The following is a 23,804-nucleotide window of genomic DNA, read 5'->3' as shown; positions in this document are numbered from 1 at the left end:
ATGAGCGGCTCGTGTAGCAGCTACCTGAACGCCGCCAAGGAGCTGGTGAGCGGCTTCAGCTGCCCGGGACCAGGCGGCGAGGCGGCCGCTGTCTACTGCTGCGGCTTCCAGGACCACCGCTACTGCTGCGACGACCCTCACAGTTTCTTCCCCTACGAGCACCGCTACATGTGGTGGCTCAGGTGAGGCCCAGCTGGCCAGCTGCGCTCTCCAGCTTCTGCCCTGCCTCCTTCCCTTCCCTCTCCCCTTTGCCCTCACTCTCTGCCTTACTTTTCTTCTTCCCTCCTTTCTTCATTCCTTCTTCACTCCATCTTTCTATTCCTACTACCCTCCTTCCCTTCTTTCTGCCCTCCTTCCTTTATCCTTCCTTTCCCTCCCCTTCTCCCTCCTTTTCCTCCTTCCCTCCTCCCTTCTTCCCTCCATCCTTCTTTTTCTTCCCTTCCCTCCTTCTTCCCTTTCCCTTCTTTCCTCCCTCTTTCCCTGTTCCTTCTTTCCTTCCTTTCCCATCTTTCTTCCTTTGCTCCTTCCTTTCTTTCTGCCCTCCTTCCCTGCCTTCCCTCCCATCTTTCTGCCCTTCCTTCCCTCTCTTCTTCCCTCTTTTCTTTCTATCCTTCTTTCTTTTCCTTTCTCTCTCCTACCCTTTTTTCTTCCCTCCTTCCTTCCTTTCCTTTCTTACCACACTCTCTGACTTCTTTCTTCCCTCCCTTCCCTAGCCCCCTATTTTCTTCCTTCCCTCTTTGCCACACTCTCCACTTTCTTTCCTCCTTCCTTCCTAGCCTTTCTTACCTTCCTTTCTTTCATCTTCACTTTCTTTTCCTTCTTGCTTTCATTCCCTCCTTCTTTCTTTTGTCCTTGCTTCTCTTCTTTCCTGACACCCTCCTTCCTTTTCTTTCTTCTCTCCTGCTCTTCTTCTGTTCCTCTTTCATGAACTCAACAAATATTTCTTAAATGCTTACAGTGTGCCAGACACTGTGCTAAGTGGGGGTTGGGGACATAAAGCCAAAACCTAAACATTCCCCACCTTCCTTTTCCTGGCTGCTGAGAAAGCTCACCAGACTAATCTGACTGAATTCAAACCCAAACCCTAACTAACTCCCTCCAGGGAGCACGGGCAGGAGCCAAGATTCCAGGTTTGGCTCCACCACAAACTCATGTGTGAGTCAATCAATCTCGGACTCAGAATATCGAAGCTGGGAGGGACCTTGGACACCATCTAGCCCAACCCCTTCCTTTACAGGTAGAGAAACTGAGGCCCAGAAAGCCAAAGGGACCTGTCCAAGGCGATCCAGTGAGTCAGTAGCAGAGCCAGGACAAGACCCCAGGCTCGTGATTTGGAGCTGAGTATTCTTTCCACTTCATCACTGGGTTTCCCACTGAAGGAAGTGGGGGTTCACTTTTTATCTTTCAAATGGGGAGAATAGTACCTGCCTCAAAGTTCCTCCCAGGTGAGGTTCAAATAGCTGGGAAAGCTGGCAGCAGGCAAAGAAGCCCTATGCAAATGCAGATGATTCTAGTGGCGATCTGGTGGCGCTGTTTGGTTTTATAACTTTGGACACTTGCAAAATGACCCCTATAGTCAGGTTTGTTATTTCCTCCTGGGAATCCATTCATTCATTCCACTGAGTCAACCAAGCATCCACCATCCCTGCTGTGGATTCTAGGTACTGACTTCAGCCAGGTTAGTCTGTTTTGGTTATAGAGGAAACAGGCAGAGCAGGGAAGTGACTCGGTTAGCCCCACTCTCAATAACTTTGTTGAAGTGTATCCAGAAAGAATAATGAATGAGGAATCTGGAAATCATAGGATCATAGATTTAGAACTAGAAAGGACCTTTGGGGCCATCGGTTCCCATCCCTTTGTTTTACAGATGGGGAAACTGAGGCATAAAGAGGTTAAAGTGACTTCCCCAGGGTCACACAGCTAGTAAATGTTTGAGTCAGGATTTGAATCCAGATTTTGCTGACTTCAAGTCAATTGTACCACTGACTCTAGATTCTTGTCTCAGCTCTGTCAACAACTTGATATGTGAGCTTTCTCCAGGCACTTAATCTTCCTGTGTCACCATTTCCCCCATCCATCAAACAAATCATACTTGTCTTACCCACCCTACAAGATTGCTGTAAAAATCAAACATGAAAATGTTGGACCATTGAGGGTGGGGGGAGTGATATTATCAGCAGCATGGAGATCCTATGGGTTTGACTATCATCTCTATGCCAATGACTCCCCAAACCACATAGCCAGCCCAAGCTTCTCTCCTGATACTCCTGCCGGACATCCCCTCCATGTTCCTTAGGCATCTCAAACCCAACATGTCCAAAAGGGAACTCATTATCTTCCTCCCAAGATCCACCCCTCTCCCTAACTTCCCCATTTCTATGGAAGGTCCCAGATTTCCAACCTCAGAGTCACCCTTTACCTTTCCCCCTCCCTCATTCCCAGATCCAATCAGTTGCAAGCTCCTATCAAATCCCCTTCAATAATGTTTCCATTTATTCCCTTTTCTTGGCTCACAGCCACCACCCTCACCATCAGCTGAGTCCTTCACCCTCTCTTTCCTGGAATATTGCAATAGCTTCCTAATTCTTCTCTATGCCTCCATCCTCTCCCCATCTCTGATCCATCCTTGACTCATCTGTCAAAGTAATATTCCTAAAATATTGATCTGCATCTGTTGATCCCCTACTCAAAAATCTTAGTGACTCCCTGTTGCCTCTAGGCTAAGATTCAAACTCCTAAGCCCGGGATTTGAAGGCCTCCCACAATCTGGTTACACACAAACAAACACACACACACACACACACATACACACGAAGCTTCCTTTTGTGCTTTTCTTTTTGACACAATCCACATTTCAGCCAATCTGGATAACTATGTGTTCCTTGAATTTGAGGCTCCATCTCTCATCTCCATCCACTCCTGGCTTCCATCAAGGCTCAACTTAGATGCCACCAGCTTCATCACCTTCCACTTTCCTGGCTGTTAAGGCTCTGGTCCTCTTCAATTCCCTTGTATTATCTTTGTATGAACACTGTCTCCTCCTGTAGAATGTGAGCTTCTTGAGGACAAGGACTGTTGAACATCTTTGCAGCCCAGTGCCTGGCACATAGTAGGTGTTTAGTAAATATTTGTGGAATTCAGTAGAAGTTATCTGATTCTGAATTGAGCCATTCTCCTCCACCCCACCTATCCCCTCCTCCGCCCTGGAACCCAGCAGAATGAATGTTACACCTTGTTCACATGATCCCCCTGTAGATGGGATGATAAGAGTCACAGCTTTAGAGCTCAAAAAGACCCCAAAGACCATCTGGGCCAACCCACAAGGCCTATCTTAGCCAAAGTCATACAGCTAGTGGACCAAAGCCAAGTTTCAGATCCCATCTTCTGACTAAATCTGGCATTCCTTCTGCTGGACTGGGCTCCAATATAGCAACTATGCCCTCGCCTACCCACCTACTCATGCTTCTGGCCTCCAGGCTGGGCATCCCTGAGACCTTTAATCTCTTTAATATAGCTTGGTTTCTAGTCCCCACCTTCCTCCAGACCCATTCTAGTTTGTCTGTAGAAATCCATTTGAAAACATGGCTCCCAGAAAGTGACACAAGATTGCAAGGTGGGCCTAACCAGAGCAGAAATCAGCAGGACCGTCACTTCCTTGGGGGTGGGGGCTTTTGTCTTTGAATTCCCAATGCCTAGCACTACATCTGGCACATAGTAGGTATTGGGTAAATTTTTGTGATTGTATTTATGAAATGAAATAATGGAATCTGGGGCAGCCAGGTGGTGAAGTGGATAGAGATCTGAGCCTGGAGTCAGGAAGCCCTGAGTTCAAATGTGGCCTCAGATGCTTACTAGCTGTGTGACCCTGGGCAAGTCACTTAACCTCTGTCTGCTTCAGTTCTCTCACGTGTAAAATGTGGGTCATAATTGCACTTGATTCCCAAGGTTGTTGTGAGGATCCAAGGAGATAATCATTTATAAAGTACTACATAAATGTTAGCTATGATTATTATTTTCTTAGTCTAGAAAGCTAATTAACTCTACAATTCTCAAATAATAAACGTTTGTTGAGTTAGAATCTCAAACTTCCTTCAAAGATTAGCTCAAATCCCCCCCTTATATATGAGGCTAGCTTAATCCTGCCTCCTGTACACCTTCAATTACAAGTCCCAACCCCCCCCCCCCCAATTACTTTGTATGTATTCTATGTTTATTGTGTACCTGTGGTTTCCTCTGGACAGAATGTAAGTTTCTCAAGGGCAAGAAGGCTTTCTTGTTTTCTTCCTTCCTTCCCCTCTCCCTGTCTTTTTCTTCCTCCTTTCCTTCCCTCCTTCCTATTTCCTTCTTTTTTCTTTCTACCTTCCTTTCTTTCCTTCTTCATTGCTTTCCTTCTTCATCACTTTCCTTCTTCCTTCCTTCCCTCTTTCTTCTTTCTTTCTTGCTTCCTTTCTTTTTTCTTTCTTTCCTTCTTTCTTTCCTTCCATTCTTTCTTTTTTCTTTCTTTCTTCCTTCCTTCCTTCCTTCCTTTCTTTCTTTCTTTCTTTCTTTCTTTCTTTCTTTCTTTCTTTTTTTCCTTTGTATTTTTAGCACCTACCACAGGTACTTAATAAGCACTTGTTGAATGAATGAAAGGTTTGGAAATTAATTCCCAAAATTGGAAGGGCATGGCATAATGGATAGACAACTATTGGACTTGGAGCAGGAAAATCTTGGTTCAAATCCCACCTCAGATACTTAATGACTGGGTAACTTGGGGCAAATCTCTTCATTTTTCTGGACCTCAGTTTCCTCACCTGTAAAATGAGAGTTATCCTAAGTGGCCTTGAAAGCCCCTTTCACAGCTCCCAATCTATGATCCTTTGAATCCAGTCTCCCTGGCCTTCCCCCATCCACCCTCTGTGTACATCTCCTTATAAAGATTCATGTTAATGCCAAATACATAACCCAGAGAATGGAGGTGCAGTTTTTTAAATGGAGGGGGGGTGCGTATTTTGGTTAGGATAAAGAAATACAAGCACATATTTTAAATTGGTCTTGGAGGTGTTGACCAATAATATATGATCTTGGATAAATTCTTCACCCTCTCTGGGCCTTCCATGAAAGGGTTAGATGAAGTTCAATTAGTGAATATTTATTAAATGCCTACTGTAAGCCATGACTGCCATTGTCTGAGCTGGGCCTTCTTGAGGCTGAAGGACATGTGTGTCAAGAGGCAACTGAGAAGGGAATGCATTAAAGACATGAAGAAGGGTGAAAGGAGTGGCCTTCACAAGCACATGGAGTCCATTAAGGCTGGAATGTAGAGTGCATGAAGGCAAATGGAGGGAAAGAAGGGCAAAAAGCAGGCTGGAGAAAGATGATCGAGGGTCTTAAGTGCTACACTAGGGCACATGCATTTTATCCAATAGAGAAGAAGGCTGTAAATATACTTTGCCTGGGTTTTAGCAAAATATTTAATGAAGTCTCTCATATTGTCCTTGTGGAAAGATGTGGAGATGTGGCCTAGACTGAAAATATATAGTTAAGCGGATTTGTATTAGGTTGAATGGCCAGATCCAAAGAGTAGCCGCTAATGGTTTGATTCAGATTGGATGGAAAGCTGCAGTGGAGTACCCTATGGATATTACTTGTCCCTGTGTTACTCAACATTTTTGACAGTGATTTGGATGAATGATAGAGATGGGAAACAGCTGGATGATCCAATGGCTGAGGCAATAAACTTGGAGTCAGGAAGATCTGAATTTAAATCCTGCCTCAGATTTTTAATAGCTAGTATATACAACCCTCAGTAAGTCACTTAAATTCTTTCAGCCTCAGGTTACTCATCTGTAAATGGGATAATAATAGCACCTACCTCCCAGGGTTGTTGTGAATATCGAATAAGATAGTAATTTTAAAGAACTTATCATAGTGCCTGGAACACAGTAAGCATTATATAAATGTTAGCTATTATTATCATTTATTTTTAAAGTGCCACGTAAATACTAGCTATTCGTAGCAGTAGGAATAATGTGAAGTAACTTTTTCAACTTTAACTTTTTTCAATGGTCAAAAATCTATTTTCTTTCTCTTCCACCCCCTCGCATTGAAAAAGAAAGGAAAAGAAAAGAAAAACCCTTGTAACAAATATGCAGTCAAAGAGAACAAATTCCCACATCGGCTGTGTCCAAAAGGTATACGCCCAATTCTACACCGTGAGTCCACCCCCTCTGTCAGGAAGTGCGAAACATGCTTCATCAAAGGTCCTCTGGTTGGCGGTGAGTGATCAGGGCGTCGATCAGAGCTCTTGAGTCTTTCAAAGCTACTCGTCCTCACAATGTTGTCATTATTGTATATGTCATTGTCCCTACCTGGTCACTTCGTGTTGCATCAGTTCATACAAGTCTTCCCAGGTTTCTCCGAAGTCACCCTCTTCATCATCTCATAGCACAATCATCTTCCATCACATTCATATACTTTATCAGTCATTCCCCAATTGATGTGCATCTCCTCAATTTCCAATTCTTTACCATTACAAAAAGAACTGCTATAAATGTTTGTCCAGATAGGTCCTTTTCCTCTGTCTTTGATCTCTTTGGTATAGATAACTGACATTTATGAGTGCTTTTTAAGGTGTGCAAAGAGCTTTACATACAGTGTTTCATTTGACCTTCCTATTAACCTTCTGAGGTAGGTACAACAGGTACCTATCCCCACTTTACAAATGAAGAAACTGAGATTCAGCTGAGTGAGGAGCCATGGTCACTCAACCAAGAAGTGTTGGTGTTGGGAGTGAAATGTAGACCCTCCTGACTCCAAGTCTGATGCTTTCTCCATGGAACCATGCCACATGCTCCTCTACTGAGAAGATGGCACCAAGTTGGAGGGGATAGCAGAACAGACAGATGCTAAATCTAAAAGAATCTGACAGGTTGGATGGACCACTGGGCTAAAGCTAACATAAAGAAATTGAATATCGATAAATGTAAAGTCTTACTCTTTACTAGTACAAATAATCCATTTCACAAGTACCAGCTTGGGGAGGCATGGATGGCCACCCAGCAAATCATCCAAAAACAATCTCTGAGGTTAGGTGGACCACGAGGATGAGTCAACAGTATGCCTGGTGGCCGAGAAAGCTGCATGAAGAAAGGTGTGACTTCCAGGAATAAAGAGGTGACCGACAGTCCTACTGTCCTCTGCTGTGTCAGTCCAGAGCTGGATCAGTGATCATGCCAAGTCACTTTTGAAATTTTAATTTTTTCAATGGTCAAAAATATGTTTTCTCTTTCTCTCCTACCTTACCCCACGGGAAAAAAAAAACAAGAAAAGAAACGTATACTCTCAGTCAAACAAAACAAATTCCTGCATTGGCCTCCAGATCGCTGAATTCTATTCAGTGAATAGTAACTGACAGTTATATGGGATGTCCCAAAAGTCTGTTAAAGCATAGAAATGAATTGAGACTTTTTGGGACACCTTGTTTTTGTTGTTATTGAGTTGTCTCAGTCATGTCTGACTCTCTGTGACCCCATTTGGGGTTTTCTTGGCAAAGACAGGAGTGCTTTGCCATTTCCTTCTCCAGTTCATTTTACATGTGAAGAAACTGAGGCAAATGGTTTAAGTGACTTCCCCAGGGTCACACAGTGAGTCAGTATCTGAGGCCAAATTTGCACTCAGGTTCTCCTGGCTCCAGGACAGGTACTCTATCCCCTGCACCGCTCAGCCACCTTGGAACACCTCGTATAGCTTTTTAATACGTGTAAAGCACCGCCTATCCATGATTTCAATGGAGCCTCACAACAACCCTGAAAGGTCAAGGCTACAGGCATTATTATCCCATTTGACAGATTAAGAAACTGAGACTCAAATGGACTTGCCCTCAGTCATCAAGCTAGCTAAGTGTCAGGTGTCTTTCTGATTCCAAGTCTGGCCTTCTACTCATGTCCTCTCAGTTCTGGGCATCATATTTAGGGATGGCATTGCTAGGCTGGAAAGTATCAAAAGGGGTGTAACCAGGGTGGTAACTTCATGCCATGTGGGGGTTGTTGAAGAATCCAAGGAGGTTTAATTGGGAAAAGCCAAGTCTTGGGGAAACATGAGAGCTGCTTCCATGTATCTGAAGGGCTGTCTGTCAGAGAGGTCTTAGACTGGTTCTGCTTGGCCCCAGAGGGCAAAACTCAGGCAATGAAATACAAGGAGGCAGTGGGTTGAGGCTTGATGTCAAGAAGAAGTTCCTGATGATGTGAGCTGCCTTGGGGTGGGATGGGCCAATTGGGAGACTTGGCGGGGATGGTTCCTGACAGTGTGAGCTCCTCAAGGTAGGGTAGGCTGCTGGGGGACTTGGGGGGAGGACAGAGTGCCTCCTGACAATATGAGCTGCCTCAGGGTGGGATGGGCCAATTGCAGGGCTGGGTAGGGAGAGTTCCTGACCATGTGAGCTGCCTCAGGGATGGGCTGCAGGCGGAGGGGGTGTCATGACAGTGTGAGCTACCTTGGGCTGGGATGGGCTGCCTGGGGACTTGGGGGGAGGACAATGTGCCTTCAAACAATATGAGCTCCCTCAGGGTTTGATGGTCTGTGGGATGGGGTGGGGAAAAGGTCTCCATCCTTAGAGGTCTTCAGGAAAAGGCAGCTGATCTCTTTTGGGGTCTGTTCTAGGGGGATTCCCATTCGGGTACTGCTTAGGCTTGTGAGGGTCACAGTGTTGCCTCCCAGCTCGGAGATTCTGTGATTCTGGGTCAGCTCAGCTTCTTGCTCAGTCACTCACTGGTTGGATCAGATATTTGGCTACTGAGGGTCCTGCTGGCTTTCACTGCTTTGGAGCCGAGGAATGGCTTGTCCAGACGTTAGGAAACCCAGGATTCCAAATCTCAGAGTTGGAAAAGATCTTGGCAGCCTCCTAATTTAAGCCTTATCCAAACAAGAATCCCTTCTATGACCTACAACATCTGCTGAAGTGGAAGCTTCACAGGGCCTGATTGTATCCAGCTTGAGATAATGTAAAGTGCATTGAGTGTTGGCCCAGCCATCCTGACTCAGCCACTCACTACCTACTTGTGTGACCTTGAGCAAGTTACTTCCCTCTATAGGCCTCAGTTTCCTCATCTGTAAGGTGGGGTTAATGACACTTGTGCTGCTGAGCTCATGGGAACATTATGGGGCAACAAGGTCCCCCAGAGGTGGGGTTGTTGAGATAGTCATGGCAAATTCTAGGCCAGGGGACCTGAGCTCAGAATAAACACAAATCACAGAACTTTAGATTCAGAAGGACCTTGTGAGCTGTCTAATCTGATCCGTGTCTGGACAAGAACCCTCCCTCAATACTCCTGACAAGTGGTCACCCAGCCTTTGTTCGCAGACCTCCAGGAACGGGGAATTTCCTGCCTCCCCCTTTAGGCTGGGGTGATGACTTGAGGGGCTGTGAAGGATAGATGGAAGAAGCGGCAGATGGAGACCAGCTAGTGGGGCAATGGGATTGTCCTGAGAAAAGGTCATGTTGAAGGTCCCTGTTGGTCTTGTCATTCTATTAAGTGAGGCTATCAAAGTAGCACAAGGGATGAGATGCTCATCTGATTGTCTTTCTTCTGTCTTCCTCTTAATCATCCACTTCTCTGATGCTCCCCTCTCCCACCCCTACCATGACCCTTAACCATCACCCACTGCAGAGTCTTTCACATGTTTGGGGCAAATGCAGCTGCTTCATGGGAATAATGGGGAAATGCCCCTTAGCCCTCTTAGCCTCTTGGGCCCTGAAGAGTACGGCCCCTTACACCTGAAAATCATCCTTCAAGGGTCTTTCTGAGGGCTTTGCCTGGCGCTTGCCCCAGGCAAGGTAGGTTATGAGCAGTCAGAGATAGAAGCACATGCTAATGGCCCCCTTCCCACTCCACAACCCGTCTGTCTTTCAGTCTCACATAAATTAATCTTGGGCCACAGACCTTGTGCTTGGGGCCAGAGGCATGAAGATTAAAAAATGAAGTCTTTGCCCTCAGAGCTGGCAGGGGGAGAATGCAGTCTAACATGGGCACACCAAAATTCTACAAGATCCACCATGATGATGGGGAAGGAAAAAACCTAGACAAGGTGCTTGAGGGAAAATTGAGGAAGGAAGACAAGCCATCAATAAGGGAAATCAGGGAAGGCTTCCTAGAAGAAGAGGTTCCTGAGCCAGAAATTGAAGGGAAAGAAGGACTGTGACAGGCAGGGAAGAGGAAGAAACATGTTTGAAGTTTGGGAAATGTCCCCATGAAATCATAGAGGGGAGGGATGGCAAGGCAAGATGAGGAAACAGCCTGGAAGATATAGGAGGGGGGAAAGATGAAACAAGAAAGGTCTGTTGGAATCAGGTTATGGAGGATGTTGAATGCCAGGCTAAGGAATTTCTATTTTTAATCCTGTAGGCGATAGGAACTGAAAATTCTTGAGCAGGGGAATAACATAGTTGGACCTGGGGTGTGAGGAGCATGACTTAGGGAGCTGGACGATAAGTAAACTGAACAAAGGAGAGATGGGAGGCAGGGAGGCTGATGGTTCAGAGGCTACGGCCGCAATGAGAGGCTATGTAGACCTAAACTAGGAGACTGGCCTTGTGACCAAAGAAAAGGTTCCAATCTAAAAGAACTGGAAACGCTGGGACTTAGCAACCATTGGATGAGGGTGGAGGGGAGGGGGAGGGGCAGGACTGGAACAGGTGGGGAGACAAGGAACCAGAGAAATGGGGAGGAGGGGACCAGGTTGGGCTTTTGAAGGGTGTTTTAAGCAATTGAATGATCCAAAGAACACGTATTAAGCCCCTACTGTATGCCAGATACCAGGCTAAGTGGCAGGGATGCAAAGACAAAATGAAACAATTGGCATACTGGGTTGAAGATGCCAGTGGGACAGCTAGGAGGTGTGGGATGAAGGAGCAGGAGCCAGGGGACAGAATGGGTGAAGATGCCAGTGGGACAGCCAGGAGATGTGGGATGGAGGAGCGCGAGCCAGGGTATAGAATGGGTCTGGTCATGTGGACTTGGCACTCACTTTCTAGGGCAAATGTAATCCTAGAAATTGACTAGCTGTCAGGGGGTGCAGAATTTGCACCAATGAGTAAAAGGAGGCTCATTCAGAAGGGACTCCCCTGCTCTACCCCTGCACCCCCCAGCTGCCCCACAGCAGAATGGGCTGCCTTGTAACATAGTGAGTGACCCATTACTGGAAGTATTCACACAGAAGCTGCAGGACCACCAACCCAGGAAGCTATGGAAGGTGGTTCCTGCTCCACTGAAACTCCCCAGGGAGTTGATAACAGCACCCAATATTTTCCATAGCATTTAAACATCCACTCTCACACACTGACCTCACAATGAATGGCCCCTTTTACAGATGGGGAAACCAACCAAACTGTAAAGTCCCGAGTTCCCTTCTTGGCTTCAGGGCTCAGCCCAGGGTCTCCTGGGGCTGGCAGCTTCTCCCCCTTTCCTTCTTGGTCATAAACACTCCATTAAGGAGCTCTTTGCAAAGACATTAATTAACTTTCCTCCTGGGTCCTCAGGGAGAGAGTAGTCAGGTAGAATCTGCATTTATCTTAAAGGAACATCAATTCCATTCAATTAGGTTAAAGTCAGTTCAGTTGCGCAGACTTTCCTTAAAGCTTGACCCTGGGGAAACAAAACCAATGGCCAATTATTTATTTTATGCATTATGTGCCAGGCAAGTGCTAAGCTCTGGGGATACAAAGAAACACTAAACAGTTTCTGCTTTCTGCAAGGATACATTTTACTAGGAGGATACAACATTGTACCCACTTAAATAAACACAACACATGTATGTAAAAACAAAGACAAAGAAATTGGTGGGGGGAGGGATCAGGAGAGGTCTCTTATGGAAGGTTAACATTTGACCTTATTATAAGACACCCCTTCCACCTTCCCTTATTACCAATTCAATCTATCAATAAACATTTATTAAGCTCCCACTATGTGCTGGACACTGCTAAGCACTGGCAAGAGAAGTCCCTGTCCTCAAGGAGCTTATTATAATAGAAGCCTTTCAGCAGTTAAGACGGGTAAATATCTGTGACTCAGTTCAACGATGTTTGAAAGTTAGTGCAGTTTCTCATCATACCCAGGATTGCAGAATTTATGAACATTAGCTAGAAAACCATGCATTTTTCCTGATCTTGGCCCGCTCAGTCTTACGGGTCCGTCCCTGTCTCCTGTTCAGATCCCCGCCTGGAGAACTGCGAATGTCTTGGAAGGGATTAGCTGACAAGCAGCAAGGCTTTCTAAGAACGGCACTCAGGAGGGCTGGGGGGTGGGGGTGGGGAGGGAGGGGGATGGGAGACAGACTCTTCCAACTGTCTGCCACTTCCTTTTAGGTGCTTCAGCAATTAAATGGCCTCCCCGTTTCCTCCCAAGCAGATGTTCTTTCAGCCAGGAACATTTGCCACTGTTTGGAACATGCTGTCCCCAGGCCTGCATTGAACTCGATTTTGAAGCTCATCTAAGTCATCAGACAGGCAGTCTCTTCCAGATCCAGCAACAGTTCTTAGGCTCCCTGCCTAAGACTAGCCCTACCCAGAAACAATCTCAGGGGTCATCTGCTCTCTCTCCTCCTACCGGTGAGCAAGGACCCCAACCAACTGCTTAGCTTATTTGAGGCCTAGAGAGGTTGTGACTTGCACAAATCTTTTGACACCAAATCCTGTGGCATGGTGGATAAAGTGTTGGACGTGGGAGTCTGGAGGACCTAAATTCAAATCTTGCCTCCCATATTTACTACCTGGGCAAGTCACTTGACCTCTCTGGGCCTCAGTTTTACCATCTGTAATCTGTAATCTGTATCTGTGAAGATAATAATGGCACCTACATCATGAGGTTGTGAGACTCAAATGAGATAATATGTCAAGGGCTTTGAAAAGCTTGAAGCATTAGAGAAATGCTGCTTATCATTAGTATCATTCCATCATTGTTGGTTAATCCTTCCAGTCGTGTCCAACTCTTCCTCACCCCATTTAGGGTTTTCTTGGCAAAGATACTGGAGTGGTTTGCCATTTCCTCCTCCAGCTCATTTTACAGATGAGGAAACTGAGGCAAACACGGCAAAGTGACTTGCCCAGGGTCACACAGCTAGTAAGTGTTTGAGTCTGGATTTGAACTCCGGTCTTCCTGACTGTGGGCATCCCCTCACTGCCCATTATTACATCATACTGCCTTGTTTTAAGAATCCCAGAGAAAATAGTCCTGCACCAATCTGGCTAGCTTGTGCCAATTTTCAGCAAAATGAAAGTCTTTTTTATACCTAGCTGAAATCCCTCTCACTTCAGTTGGGACCTATTTGTGGCCTTATGGATGAAGGCATTGCCAAGTCTTGGCCAGTAACCAATTGAAGTAAGAAGGAGTGCCATGGGAACATTCTCTGAACCAATCGCTTCCTTTCTGTGCCCCTCAGTCTTCCCATCTGTTAAATGACAGGGTTGGAATCAGTGGCCTCTAAGGTCTTAAATATCCTGCGATTTTCCCAAGTCAAAGCCCATACAACAATCATAGTCACAACCAGAGTCTATTTTTCCAGGAAATGGAGATCCCAGATCTCCAAGGCAATCCAGTAGGCCAAGCTTCTTGGCTCCCACTAGCTCAATCAACACACATTTATTTACTAAATACTTCCTGCCCTTCAGGAGCTTATATTTAGCTCAAGGAGTCAGCACTTGCCCAGAAAAGTTATCTACAAATTCAGTCAAAATAAATCCAAGGTAATTTGGCAGGGTGGGCACGAGCAGCATAGGCAGGTGGGCTGCTCAAGAAAGGTTTCTTGGAAAAGGCTAGCTGCGTGCTTCGTACTCAGACATTTCTTCTCTAAGACTGTAACAAAGAAGGGCTGCAATCTGGGGGAGAAAGATGCTATCCTGAGAGTTACACGTGCAACCACAGGGTCATCATCGAGGATTCTGATTCCAGCTCCTGGATTAAGGTTGGGGCCTGACCACCTTGGGTTCCAGGATAGAAGTCTGGGCTAGAACTAGAAAGGAGACTGAGGTGTCTGGGTCACAGACACCCACCCCCAATCTAGTGTTCCTGCAAATTTGCTCTCTTTTCAACACCCTCTCCCCTTCCCTTCTAACATCTGGCCCCACTCTCCCCTTCCAGTTTTATGTCTGACCACCGCCCTCCAGGAACCACAGGGTTCAGAGCTGGAAGGGACCCTAGAAGCCATCTATTTAAGCCCTTCATGTTAAGGAAGAGAAAATTGAGACCCCACATAAAAAAAAAACAAACCCCAAAATGGTAAATAGCAGAACTGGGATTTAAACCCAGGTCTTCTGAATCCTAATCAATCCAGAAATCAACAAGTACTAATTATGTGTCTACTGTGTGCCAGGTGCTAGAAATTCAAAGACTAAAATGAAATGGTCCCTTCAATTCAATAAACATTTATTAAGCACCTGATATGTGTTAGGCACGGTGCTAAGCACTGGGGATACAGATAAGAAAAAGGAAGACACTCTGCCTTTAAGTATCTTACAATCGAACCAGGGAATATAATACACAAAAGGAAGGTAAAGAGTGGAGAGGGGAGAATACCAGGGAGTGCCCAGCATGGAGGCATCTTGTTCTGTGGAGTTGAGACCAGGCAGAATTGCAGATGGAGAGTGTAGTGAGCTGGAAATCTAACTTGTCCCCTCTATAAAGCAAGGCTTTGGGAGGAGTTTAGTTGCTGAGATATGGGCACATATGAGTATATTCAAAATGGATATAAAGTGACTTGGAATTGCATGAGCAATTGGGGAGATCAAGGAGAACTTTATCCAGTGGTATACTGGGATATGTTTAACAACCAGCTCTCTGGGAAGGGGGGATGTATGCACCACACACTTTCAGGTTTAATTTGCAGTGTTAACATTTTCTCCTTCACTTTCTTTAAGTCTAGACAATCAGCAAAACAATAAATCAAACCCTGATTTGCAGCGTTTGCTGATTTCCAATGTGTATAAATCTCGCACTGAAAATTTAACAATCAGCTCTTGGGAGTACAGCTCTGACTTCAACCCCTGGTGGGGGGTTGAATGAACCTTAAAGGTAATTAAGAATTCTCAGGTGATGAAAAAGTGAATACACAACATGGAAAAAAGCCAGGACAAAGGCACAGAGATGGGAGGGACAGCAGGGGGACAGACCGCAGGAGAGCGATGCATCGTAAGACTGGGAAGGTAGGATAGAGCTTTAAGTGGCCAACAGAGGAGTGGATCCATAATCCTGGACTCCCTCTTCTACATCCCGTCCATTATCCACTTTAGGAAGAAGTCGTCTGGTTCCATTGCTCCTCCCCACAACCTTCTGAAGTGGATAATGGAGGTACGATCTGAATGAAAACTCGAGGGTTTTTGCCCAAGGTCACAAAAGAGTGAAATGATGGCAGAGCTGCAGGTACAGCTCAGACTTCCTGCGATTCCGGGCGACACTATCCCGAGCTGCCTCCCTCTGGTTTCATTCGATCACTACTAAGTAGGGACCTTCTTGGTGGAGGGCACCAAGCTAGGTGCTGGTTGAATGAATGATCACCCAGTGCCTCCAGATGCAGGGAGTTCTGCTGTCATTTGGCTAATGTGCTTTTCTGAAGTGGGAAGCAGGTATTGCCTAGATTGTTCCAGACTCCCAGCCTTGTGTGGATGGGGAGGGGAGCACTGTGTGGGGGGTGCTTGAGATGAGCACATTGCCTCTCGTTGCTAGGAAATGTGGCCCCGATTGCTGGGCTGGGAGGGAGAAGATAAATGAGGATTTTGCCTTGTCTTCTCGCTGGTGTTGGCTCTGTTCTAGGGGACAAAAATGAAATGATTTGCTTTGCTTTATGCCCAGGAGAGGATGCCCAAAAGCTCCACGAGGGCAGAGACTGGGGCTGTCTTTAGCCTCTTTTTGTATTCCTGGCACTTGGCACAGTGACCAGCACATAGTAGGCACTTGAAAACTGTTTATTGATTGATTGATATGGTATTAGCATAGTGAATAGGACAGACTACTTTTATCTCCATTTCATGGATGGGAAAACTGAAGTACAAAGAAGTTTGACTATTGTCATAGCTCAGGGAACAAAGGTTTCACTGATGGGAGTGCTCCCTCCATGGCCCCTGAAGGTTTCAAGAGACAACCAGCATGAGTTACTGTGGTTGAAAAAATTCATCCATGGTACCTTCTAGAGGCGAGCCTCCCTGCCCTTACTCTAGGACAGACACTCAGGCCTGTTGCCAGGCCTGCATTTGAACCCTTGTCAGTCGGTTAGAGCTTGAGTTCCACTGTCAGAGTCTTTGGGAACCCAGGGTCACTGCCATGGACCAATATGGCTTAAAGGAGGCTCCCCAAGGAAGCTGCCCATGGTCACATAGTCAGGAATGTTTGGACGGCTCCCCTTTCTCTAGGGCCCTTGAAGGCTTCCCTCAGAACTCTGCAACTTTGCAAACTTTGGGGGAATCTAGGGACTTTGGCTGCAAACTTCCCAGCGCTCATATTTAATAGAATACAGATTACTTTACAGATGAGGCAACTGAGGCCCAGAAGCAGAGTCAATTTGGTGGAGTAAGAGGAAGCCATGGAACCTAGCTCCCCACTATCTCTTCTCCACACTGATCTAGAAAATGCACGAGATCCAATTCTAATCAGTGAGTCATTTTTCTAGCCCAGGGCAGCTTTATAAACTGAGGCCCAGAGGATAGAAGCAATTGCCCAGAGTCAGTAGCTCAGTCAGTCAGCAAATACTTATTAAGCTAGGAAAAAAGAAAAATCTCCTGAGTCTTGAATGAAGTCAGGGGGCTGAGGTGAGGAAGAAGAGCGCTCCAGGTATGGGGACAGGCAGTGCATAAGGGAGCAGATGAGTAAGGCACAGCCCGAAGGTCAAACAGTACCCGGATGATAGGGCAGGGACCAAAGTCCTGCCTGGGGTTCTCCTTGCTCAGCCTCCTGTGAGAGCTGAGGCCTTTCACTCAGCCCCCTGTGGTCCTCTTTCTCCAGCATCGGTGCCCTGGTAGGCCTGTCCATAGCTGCTGTTGTCCTCCTGGCTTTTGTCATCACTGTCTGTGTGCTGTGTTACCTCTTCATCAACTCCAAGCCCCCTGCCAAACTGGACACAGGCTTAAGCTTACAGGCAACAGGTAAGAAGTTCCTTGGCCACCATCGGCAGCACTGTCTGGGGCACTGGGGAGGGGAAGGTCCCACCTATCAGCACCGGCAGGAGCTAGTGGGGGATGGGAGAAGGGGGTGACCCAGATGAGAAAGGCCTTGAAACTGAGTTTGGAAAGATGTCTTCTAGGAGGCATGTTCTTACGGAACATCCTAGGAACTCTTCCAATTCTGAGGAAGACCACCAGACAGACAGCCAAGATGGGGGAAGGTCACAAAAAAACATTGAAATGTTGAAAAACCCTGATCTAAACCAACTGCTGCATTTCAGAGAGGAAACCAGAAGCTCAAGGAGGTCCATGGGATTTTAGATTTAGAAGTGGAAGGGACTTTAGAAATCATCTATTCCAACCCCATCACTTTGTAGATGAAGCCCAGAAAGATGACGTGAGTGATCTGTCCAGGGTCCTGTGACTAGTTAACCTGGTATGCACAGCACAGAATCACAGAAAATGAGAATTCCTCAGCATCCAGCCATCCTAACCCCCACATACAAGGAGTCCCCAGCACCATGTCCCTGCCAAGTGGTCTCCAGTTTCTGCTGGAAGGCTTCCAAGGAGGGGAGAACCCATCCCCCACCTCCAACTCTGGGGTAGCTCCCACCCACAGGGAATTTTTCTGGATGTCCCACCCCAGCTTCCCTTTCATAGTTTCTCCTCATTGCTTCTAGTTCTATCTAATCTGGGGCCAAGCAGACCAAGGCTGATCCTTTTCCCAAATTACAGCCTTTCGGATACTTTTTCCTCTTCTCCAGGCTAAACATTCCTGGTTCTCTCCCCTTCTACAATGATGATCACAAGTCCTTTCACATTGGTCTCCTCCGGATCAACTTTAGATGGTCAACAATCTTCCTAAAATGTGGTGCCCAGAACTGAATACAATACTCTAGGTATGGCCAGACCAGGGTGGAGCACAGAGGGACTGCCACCTCTGTTGCTGGATGCTGGACCTCTCAATACAATCAAAGATCTCAGAAACTCTTTTAGCTACCATGACACCCTGTCAACTCCTGTTGAGCTTGTGGTTTATGAAAACCCCCAGATCTTTTTTACATGATGTGCCACATCTTATGTACTTAATGTCATTGATTTTTTTTTAATCCAAGGGTACAGTTTGAGGGGCAGCTAGATGGCATAGTGGATAGAGCACCAAGCCTGGAATCATGAAGACTCCTCTTCCTGAGTTCAAATCCAGCCTCAGGCGCTTACTAGCTGTGTGACCCTGGGCAAGTCACTTAACCTTGTTTGCCTCAGTTTCCTCATCTGTAAAATGAGCTGGAGAAGGAAATGGCAAACCACTCTGGTATCTTTACTAAGAAAACCTCAAATGGGGTTCACAGAGTTAGACATGACTGAAAAAAAACTCAACATACAGTTTAAACCCATCTTTATAGTTATCTCTAAATTTCATCTAATTCATTTGAGCCACAATTCCACATCTTTGGGGATCATAATTCTGTCAGCAACAGGTGAGCTTTCCTTCCCAGTTCTGTGCAATCTGAAAATTTAATGAACATGCCATCTCTGCCTTCATCCAAATTTTTGGTAAAAAGTGTTGATGAAGACAGGGCCAAATACAAATCCCTGCACAGGTTTGAAGAGCAGAGGGCCACAAGCAGGAGAGTGCCCCCCTCTCCCTTCCCAAACTAACCGGCATTTATTTTGCATGTATTTTCTATGTCCATCTCCCAAGTGTCAGAGCACACATGTCCAGTTCCATGCTGCCCAGTGCAGCAGACCAGAGCCCTCCTCTGATCATTCCTGTTATGTGTAGACACATTGTCTCCCCCTACAGAATATAAGCTCCTTGTAGGCAGGAATTGTTTCATTTGGGGCTCAGTATCCCCAGTGCCTAGCACTGGGCCAGGTATACTGTAGATGTGTGTTGGTTGACTGAATAATTGATTGATTGATACGCAGCCTTTCTCCTGAGCTGGCTGATGCTTCAAGCCCATAGATAAAGGTGGAAGATGAAGAAAAAGCCAAGTTATCTCAGTCTGGGAGAGAATTATCAGGGGGCAGGCTACACAGAGGGAAAATTATAGGTTTTGGAACTGAAGGGGAGCTGAGAAGTGGGGTCTCATGTATTGGGTAGAAAGCACTGGACTTGGAGTCTAGAAAACCTAGGTTTGAATTCCATTACACATCCCCAGTCCAGATGTGGAAGTACCAGGTCCAGCTGTACCTATTGGGCATGGCAGGGGGGACTGGGTAGTGCCTGGAGTGGGAGGTCTGTACACCAATGGAGACCAAGGACAGTTCCTAGGTTCCCTGATGGACAGGAGCCTTGCCCACAACCGTGTAACTTTGACATGTGGTTTGCTGTGTCTTTTTCAGACCCAGAACCCCCATCTTTGGAAGAGTCCAGCCGGAGTGGTGTGGGAGCCATGGGGCCCAATAGCCTCCGAAGGCATTTCTTGAACCCCCGACTAGACTGTGATCCACAGGCCTCAGACCCCGACCGGCTCTTTCAGAAATGCTTCATTGCTACGGTGACCACTACAGATGTCCAGGGCCTCCCCTGAGGCCTGCTCAGAGGGTGCTATGCCCCATCTCCTCACTGCCCCCCCCCACAATAGTCTCTGCACCACCGACCATGTCCAAAGTCTACTGCTGGGTCATGACCTCTGCTGGCCACGTGCACCCACCCCACTTGTTGCCACTGTGGTTCCAATAAATGTTCGGTGTTTGTCCATGTGTCTCTCACGGGTGTTGTCTCCTGCTTGCTGTCCCAGCTGGAAGACTGTCCCGTTTGATCCCAAGGTGAAATTGTGCTGCCCCATATCACAGAACCACTGATTGTTAGAGTTGGAAGTGGTCTGCTCTGTCCCCATGTAGCTTAACCCATGCCTATAAAGGAATTCCTCCTACGGCCCATTCAGCAATGGCTGTCCATCTGTTCCCAGCTAACCATCATCACCATCAACAGCAACATCATTATAGCGTGTCACAGTTTACAAAACCCCTTCCTTCCATTTCAGCCTCACAGCGGCCTGCTGAGACGGGCACTACAGAATTCCCCATTTCACAGACGAGGAGACGAAGGATCAGGGGAGTTGAGTCATTTGGCCAAGGGCGCATAATGAGTCAGTGTCAGAGGCAGGATCTTGGTGACCATGAATCCAGCATTCTACCCGCCAGCCACACTGCCCAGGGCCCTGTCCACCAGGCCCCAGGACCAAGAATCCCACAGAATCACAAACCTGCAGAGCTTGGATGGTTAGAACCACGGATGGTTAGAACCACAGAGTTCAGTTCAGTAAAGAACAGACAGAAATGATCACATCTCAGATCCAGAAAGGACCTTAGGGAGTGCTGACCCAAAGCATCCATCCAGTTTTACAGGTGTGGAAACTGAAGCCCAGAGAGGTGACTTCAGCAAACTGCACAGGGTGCTAGTGGTGGAGCCGGGACTAATACATACATCTCTGCTGCTCATGCCTTCCCCTTGGACATTGCCTTCCACCTGTCTGAGACGTGTGTGCCCAAGGAAGGTATGTCTGCTCCCATGAATTGTCTAAACATAGACGGGTGGATCAGAGGAAGCAATAAATAGGTATCTGTGAGGTCCAGCCTACCCTCCGCTAAAGGAGAGCACGAGACTGAGCTTCTACCTTGAGAAGAACTAGAGAAGGGTCACAGCTAGGCTAGGAATAGCTAGGCTATTCCTTCCCTTCCCTAGCTCCAAGAGGCGAATGGGGCTACATATCCCCAGATCCCCCCACTGATCCCTCCACTACTCTCCAGACCTCTTACCATCTCTGTGAGCCTTCCTCCAGATGCTCTCCAGATTTTCAATGTCCTTCCTAAATCTGTGTGCCCAGAATTGAATTTAACATGCCAGACTTGGTCTGACCAAAGCAAGACCATCAACTAACTGCCTTCATTTCAGACGCCATGCTTCTCTAGATGTAGCTAAGGTCAACATTAGTTTTTGAGGAGTCCCATGTCACGTGCTAACTTTTATCAGACTTGCAGTGCACAAAAACACACAGATCTTTTTCATAGACATTGTGTGCCTTTAGAAAAGCCACACCTGCCCAGCCAGCTCTTGCGACATTGGGTTTTTTGGACCCAAACACAAGCATTTAAAATGACTAAATTTAATTTCATTCCAGCCTTTGGGTGCCTTTCGGCCCTCTCATTCATTCTAGAGTGCTTCCCACTACAAACTGCTCCTCTCACAGAGCAATCTTGCAAGGGAGGTAGCTCAGCATTACTGTTCCCCTCATACAGAGAGAGACAGCGATGGATCACTGGGTATGGAGTCAGAGTCCCAGGGCCCCAGCCTGCCCAAGACCCATCCAGGTCGCTTCACTGCTCCCACTGCTTGGCTGAGATGGGAGGCGCCAATTCCATCCCTTCCAATGAGATGGTGGCTTTTACCATCTACCCCACTTCTGGGCCCTCTATATCCTGCTGCCATCTAACCTACTGATGCAAGCTAAAGACTGCTGGGCCTTGCCACCCTCCCCACAGCTGCGCCCTTAAAACTTCCCGACCTTTCCATTTACCCTGGAGCTGAACTTTCTTTTCTCTGCCTTCTCCCCACTTAGAGCATGAGCTCCTTCAGAACAGGGGCTGTCTGCCTTTTTCTCTTTGTATCCCCAGGGTTTAGCCCCATGTTTGACACATGGTAGCTACGTGATCTTGGGCAAGTCACAACCTCCCTGGGATTCATCTGTAAAATGGGAGGGCTGGACTAGATAACCTCAAATGTCCCTTCGGCTCTGTATCTATAATTCTAAGAGGAAACTGATACCTCTCCAAGTAAACCACTGCTAGGAAGGGCACAGCCTGGATTTGAACCCAGGTCTCCTATCTACGGTTCTTCCCCCTATATAGAGTGCCAGCCTTAGAGTCAGGGATGCCTGAGTCCAAATCTGGCCTCAAATGCTTACTAGATGAAAAAGTCATTTCACTCTGCCTGCCTCGGTTTCCTCACCTGTCAAATGGAGATGGTAATAGCAGCTACCTCCCAGAATTGTGAGGCTCAAATGAGATGATATTTATAAAGCACTTTGCAAACCTTAAATCATGTTGTAACATACTATTACTGTTGTTAATTATTTCAGGTTGTTCCTTTGTCATGGGCTTGTTCTCTTTTACATCACTTGAAGACAGTAATTTTTTTCCTGAGGAAGGGGACAAAAATAGGAGCCAGCTGCTCTCCTCTGTCCTCTGTCCTCCCCCCAGGTTTAGTCCCAATGAAGCCTCAGTTAGAAGGAGCTCTTTTCATTCTCCAGGTCAATTCCATTCAATCTATGTCCCTAGAGGAAAATGTCCTTCCTTCCTAATGCCCCCGAAGGTGCCGGCAAGGGTGAGCTGAGGCCAATTGGCTGCAGAAGGAGTCCCCCTGCTCACCAGTGCCCAGAGACAACCCTGACTGGCCATTATTTCTGGCCACATCTCATCAGCCCTCAGTGATCTCATGAATGTCCCAACTGAGCCCGGGGCCCCCTGGCTGGAGACTGCCCCAAGGCCTCTGGCAGAGAATCATGAAATCTTAGAACTGTGGGTTCTCAGAAGTCACTGAATAGGATCTCACTGAATTTCAGAATTATAGTATCTTAAAGGTCAAAGGGGCATTAGAGGTCATCTAGTCCACTTCAATTTACAAACGGAAAACTAAAGTCCTGGTCCAGGGGAGAGGTACTGGGTTGGGGTCTGAATTCTTGGGTTCGAATCCAGTCTCTGACATTCATTACCTGTGTGACTTTGGACAAGTCTAGGATCACAGATTTAGAGATGGAAGTGACCTTTGAGATCATCTAGTTCAAGCTGCTCTTTTTTGCAGATGGGGACACTGAGGCCCAGGGAAGGGAACAGTCCTGCCCAAAGTGATAGAGTCAGGATTTGAGCCCAGGGCCTCCCAAATCAAAGTCCATGAGCTGCCCACTGTATCAGAATACCCTGGACTTCGGTTTTCTCACCTGTAAAATGAAATGATTTGACTTGTTGATCTCCAAGGTCTCTTTGGCTCTAAAATCTATGAGCCTCCCATCCCTATCCAGTACACAGATCCTCTCCTGCCAGGTGGCTGTCCAAGACTTTAGCATCTTCTCTGGTGTGGAGAGCCCATTGCCTCTGAAGACAGACCAACCAGTGTTGGACAGCTCTGATGAGTCACCGCTTCTTCTTCACTGAGGGAATATCTGCCTCCTTGTAACTTGCCCCGAATAGTCTGAGAATCCCACCTCTGCCATCTATTACTTGTGAGACCTTGGACAAGTCCCTCAAGTCCTTTAAGCCTTAGTTTCCTCGTCTGTAAAAGAAGGGGGCAGGCTCTTCCAGCACACAGCCTCTGCCCCTAGCTCGACCCGCTGGGGCTAAATAGAGCATCAAAGTCTCGCAGAAGCTGACAGATAGCAATCAAATTCCCCTTAGCGTGAGCTGGGGATGGTGCCAGCACTTCTGGCCATCAGCCCTGACCATCTCTGTCAGAGAAAGCACGTCCTGCCCCTCCCTCCAGGGGAGAACACAGTGCCTCCCTCCCTCCCTCCTCCCTCCCCAGGCGCCAGGATCGATGGACTCGGTGGTTCCGGCAGAATGCTGCTGCTGTTGTCCTGTTTTTACTGTTTATTGTTATTCAGCCATTTCAGTCGCATCTGACTCTTTGTGACCCCATTGGCAAAGATACTGGAGTGGTCTGCATTTCCTTCTCCAGCTCATT

General features: G+C 46.9%; 1 protein-coding gene across 1 annotated transcript; it reads left to right on the top strand.

The window, feature by feature from the left end:
• Nucleotides 1-19,656, top strand: SHISAL2A (shisa like 2A). The gene is made up of 3 exons (XM_036753818.1): nucleotides 1-182; nucleotides 16,965-17,104; nucleotides 19,469-19,656. Exons 1-3 carry the CDS (start codon nucleotides 1-3, stop codon nucleotides 19,654-19,656), a joined length of 510 nt encoding a protein of 169 aa, XP_036609713.1.
• The last annotated feature ends 4,148 nt before the right edge of the window (nucleotides 19,657-23,804 follow it).

The sequence above is a fragment of the Trichosurus vulpecula genome, chromosome 4 (genome assembly GCF_011100635.1).
Source record: "Trichosurus vulpecula isolate mTriVul1 chromosome 4, mTriVul1.pri, whole genome shotgun sequence".
NCBI lineage: Eukaryota > Metazoa > Chordata > Mammalia > Diprotodontia > Phalangeridae > Trichosurus > Trichosurus vulpecula.
Note: the sequence above shows the minus strand (reverse complement) of the source record. Positions and strands in the feature narration are given on the sequence as shown.

Excerpts from the sequence above, each read along its gene's own strand:
- SHISAL2A (XM_036753818.1), top strand. The coding sequence starts at position 1 with ATGAGCGGCTCGTGTAGCAGCTACCTGAACGCCGCCAAGGAGCTGGTG. Across the intron at positions 183-16,964 it reads CGCTACATGTGGTGGCTCAG|CATCGGTGCCCTGGTAGGCC; the intron begins GTGAGGCCCAGC and ends CTCTTTCTCCAG. Across the intron at positions 17,105-19,468 it reads CTTAAGCTTACAGGCAACAG|ACCCAGAACCCCCATCTTTG; the intron begins GTAAGAAGTTCC and ends TGTCTTTTTCAG.